Source organism: Arachis ipaensis, chromosome B09 (assembly GCF_000816755.2).
Source record: "Arachis ipaensis cultivar K30076 chromosome B09, Araip1.1, whole genome shotgun sequence".
In the NCBI taxonomy this organism is placed as follows: domain Eukaryota; kingdom Viridiplantae; phylum Streptophyta; class Magnoliopsida; order Fabales; family Fabaceae; genus Arachis; species Arachis ipaensis.
In genome coordinates this window covers 145,264,820-145,268,471 of record NC_029793.2, presented here as the reverse complement: position 1 = coordinate 145,268,471, position 3,652 = coordinate 145,264,820, and the positions used below count along the sequence as shown (strand labels likewise).

At 34.6% G+C, this 3,652-nt stretch overlaps 1 protein-coding gene across 1 annotated transcript; it reads right to left on the bottom strand.

Annotated features, from left to right (window-relative positions):
- LOC107619127 (CRIB domain-containing protein RIC10) lies at positions 1-3,482 on the bottom strand. Its single transcript, XM_016321351.2, has 5 exons — positions 2,950-3,482; positions 2,493-2,625; positions 2,282-2,382; positions 1,927-2,032; positions 1-655 (listed from the first exon to the last, which is right to left on the bottom strand). The coding sequence occupies exons 2-5, from the start codon at positions 2,548-2,550 to the stop codon at positions 396-398; spliced, it is 525 nt and encodes a 174-aa protein (XP_016176837.1). The 5' UTR covers positions 2,551-2,625; positions 2,950-3,482; the 3' UTR covers positions 1-395.

Here is a 3,652-nt window from a genome sequence, read left to right as displayed (position 1 = left end):
TGATAATACCAACTCTCTTCATTTGGCTTCAATGAACAGAAATACCGGGGCCCTAATATAATAAAATAGTGCTGATAAAATTATAATTATAATACCTTAACAAGAATCATTAATAAAATTACTACCATGGTGATCTTGTAAATAACCTTTTGCCATGTCTATTCATTTTAATCTGCAAAATGGACAATACTATAAGCTAGTGAATTTAAGGCCTGCATATGGTAAACACCCAATTGTTCCATTCTCCCCAAGATAATCACAATTTCCCCCTCTTATTTTTCTAGTGTTTGACAACTAATTTTGGTTCTTTCTCTCAGTGATTAGGATTTACTAAACACCATTTTCCTAAGGCTTTTTGCTGATAACTTGATAAAGGGCATAGTCTCTTTTGCTATTCACATTGCCAAATCCTTTCCTATGTCTTCATAATCTTGAATCTGATACACTTGAGCAATTGTTGCTCCTTCTCTCTCTCTCTGCTTAGACTTTGACTTCACTGCTCTTAGTTGTCTTGATGAAGTAGATAGCGACTCGGAAGAGGACGTCGACTTAGTCTTTTTGCGCTTTGGCTTCTTAGGAACACGAGGAACCCCAGCAGAATGAATTCCCTTAAGGACAGATGGTGTTGATTGGCTTCCTATGGAGTCTTCAAAATCTGTTCAAAAGGTTCAAGTAACACAAAAATTATCATCATTTAGAAGAAAAAACAAGTAACATAGAACATGATACAGAGTAAGAGCTTATTAACTTTCAAATCCACACAATTTCTGCATGCACCAAGGATTCTTCAAGAATATACAACAGCCAGCTTTCAAACAGAAATTTCAGTACATTTCTCTGGTTTACTACTTCTAAGTTTGTGGGGTGATATACTCCAAACTTGGCTCTTGACCCAACTCGGAACATATAGTTTTATAGTAGTACATCACATGGTACAACGAACTCGGTATGTCAAGGACTAAAGAGATGAATAAAGGCACAGTATCTCATGATAGCTAAATTTTTCAAGAACATGTAACCAAAGTAATATAATAGTAAACCTATTTGGCAAGTGATGCAGGACTTCTCCCTTATCAGTATAAATGGTAACAAGAAGTGCTTAGCTAATCATCAAAACTAAGAAATAGGCTGTTTGTTGCAGTTAGCTATTGATACATGTTTAATAAAATTTATGACAACAAATTACTGTAAATCCAATTAAAATGTCACAGTAATGTTTTATAATGATGGTTCCATTTTAGTCACATGCCCAGGAAGAACAAATCTCATAATCACTCAGATTCTTAATTGAACCATTCATGTAGATTTTTAGCTAAGCAGCTTCACTCCGTTTTCATGACACATGTATCATATTGCAAATTTTTTAAGGTTTCATTTGATCTCATTGAGGTCTTCTCAGAGACTTATCACATGTAGAAACTGAAGACAAACCAACCAATCACCATATTCTTATCAAGCACAGTGGTGTGCTAAATTTAATACACAATCAAATCTGTTTAAGAAAAAATTCTGGTGTGGACCCCTTTAGACAGTGCTAACGAATTGCAAAGGCCAATAATAACCACTAGATTCCTTTGATGGATATGAGTTTTGCTCGTGACATAAGAGCCAAACTCTTTCTTTGGTGGCAAATAATCTAGATATAGCTTTTGCAAGCCTTGCAATCTCGAAAATACTCAAAACAACAAAAATAATAATCAAATAAACGTTTTCTCGTTTTACTAGTTAACCCGTGAAAGGGCCATCTGTTGGTATTATTCAGGTCAAGAAAGACTGCACGGTTCCACATGAATAGAATACAAGATATCAAATATTTAATGGAACCACATATAGAAGCCAAAATTAACACTTGACTCAGATGAAAAAAAAATTAAAATAAATATGTTACTATTATTACTTGACAAGTGATAAGCAAAAGTAGTATACCTTGGGAGGACCATGATGGAGTGAGAGCCAAAGAACTATTGTCCCTTAGTTCATCCAAGTTGCCAAGTGAAGTTGTAAAATCAGGAGCTGTTTTAAATTCATTCATCTGCATAATAGAAAAGAAAGTTGAAAAAGAATGATAGAATCCAACAAAACAATAGACAAAACAATGAAACATGAGATCCTAAATTGTTGTAACATCAATGGAAGAGATAGATTCGAGAAAGTATACTCTTTGAAATAAAACTATAAAACTATAAATACTTGCAGTTACTCTTTGAATAAATAGAGCATGATCAAGCTAAGTGTTCCATGACCATAGAATAATTTTCTCAAAACTATAAGAGTTTCATACCCAACTGGGTCCATTCCCTGAGGGGCCATCCCAACCAATGTGAGCCACGTGCTTAACATCTGTCGGGTACCCAATTTCCAATTCTCGTTGCTCTTTCACAGCTGCAACAACAACAACAACACACCCACTTCCCAACTTAGCCCCCAATAAACCAACCACATCAAAATCAAATATTGTGAGTGAAGTGAATGAAGTACAAAGACACAATTACCAAAGATTTGTGCTATGTATTTGAAACTCTTTTTGATTCCTTTGAAGGTGGCTGCCATGGTGGAGATCACAAACCGTACTATGCAGTATAAGGATGACACAAGGGAATATTATTTAGCAGGAAATGCCTTTGCCTGTCATCACAAAATGGAATTTAGTTATACACAGGGAATGAGTGATCAATACAAACATAAAAAGCTATCAGCTAAGGCTTCATAGCATGTGATATAGCCATATAGGAACATCTTTTTGTTTTCCTGTAAATGAAGCTTGGCATCTATCTTATTATTGGATACAAAAGGCACGTTTTTTTTTTCAACTAATACTCAAAGAATTTTTAAGAAAAAGAAACATTTTTGTGCTCATTTATGTGAAGATATCACTTTCGAGTTGTTTTTTAGCATACAACTTGTTAGAAGAAATTTCCACTGCCAAGAAGAAAAAACAACATAGGTTACCTCAAGAATGTGATTATGATGAAGGTGTTAATAGAAGTCAAAGCATGGTTTTCTATGCTCCTTTCATCATCATTCTGAAACTTCATGGAAAGCTTTTTATGTGGCTTTTTTCTCCAGGTAGAGCTCTCAGCTCTGAATTTGCAACAGAATGAAGAAAGGGTCAAATGAGTTTCTAAAAGTATAGATTTTGATTGATGGGGTGGGGAATGCAGGCTGAATTAAAAGTTAAAACAGAAGAGGGAGAGGGAGCAGAGTAGAATGATGGCAAGAAGGTAAAGTTTTTCCTCTAAGAGGGGAAAAACAGAAGGTGGGTATCCATGAATAAAAACTTTGGGAGAATGAAAGTGGGGTGTGTGAGAGAGAAGAGAAAGATTGGCTTTTAAAAAAATAAGACAAAGATTCGAGTATGGAAGTAATTTAATAATGGATTATATGGATTTGTTTATTAAGATAATAAGATTGCCATTATGGTGTGGCAGTGCTTGGTTATGCACTTATGTGTTTTATGGTTGTTGAGAGAGAGTTAAGGCACTGTCCTTTGAAGGTGAAAATCCAAATCAAATAGTTGCATATGTGGGATGTTGTTATTGTGTCAAGATATAAAGTAGGGACACTTGTAAGTGTTTCCACTGCAATTTGATCGATTTTGATTTTTGAGTTAAAAATTTATTCGATTCGAATACTAATTTTATTAAGAGTGCAA

Excerpts from the sequence above, each read along its gene's own strand:
- LOC107619127 (XM_016321351.2), bottom strand. The coding sequence starts at position 2,550 with ATGGCAGCCACCTTCAAAGGAATCAAAAAGAGTTTCAAATACATAGCA. Across the intron at positions 2,383-2,492 it reads ATACATAGCACAAATCTTTG|CTGTGAAAGAGCAACGAGAA; the intron begins GTAATTGTGTCT and ends TTGTTGTTGCAG. Across the intron at positions 2,033-2,281 it reads CAGGGAATGGACCCAGTTGG|ATGAATGAATTTAAAACAGC; the intron begins GTATGAAACTCT and ends TCTATTATGCAG.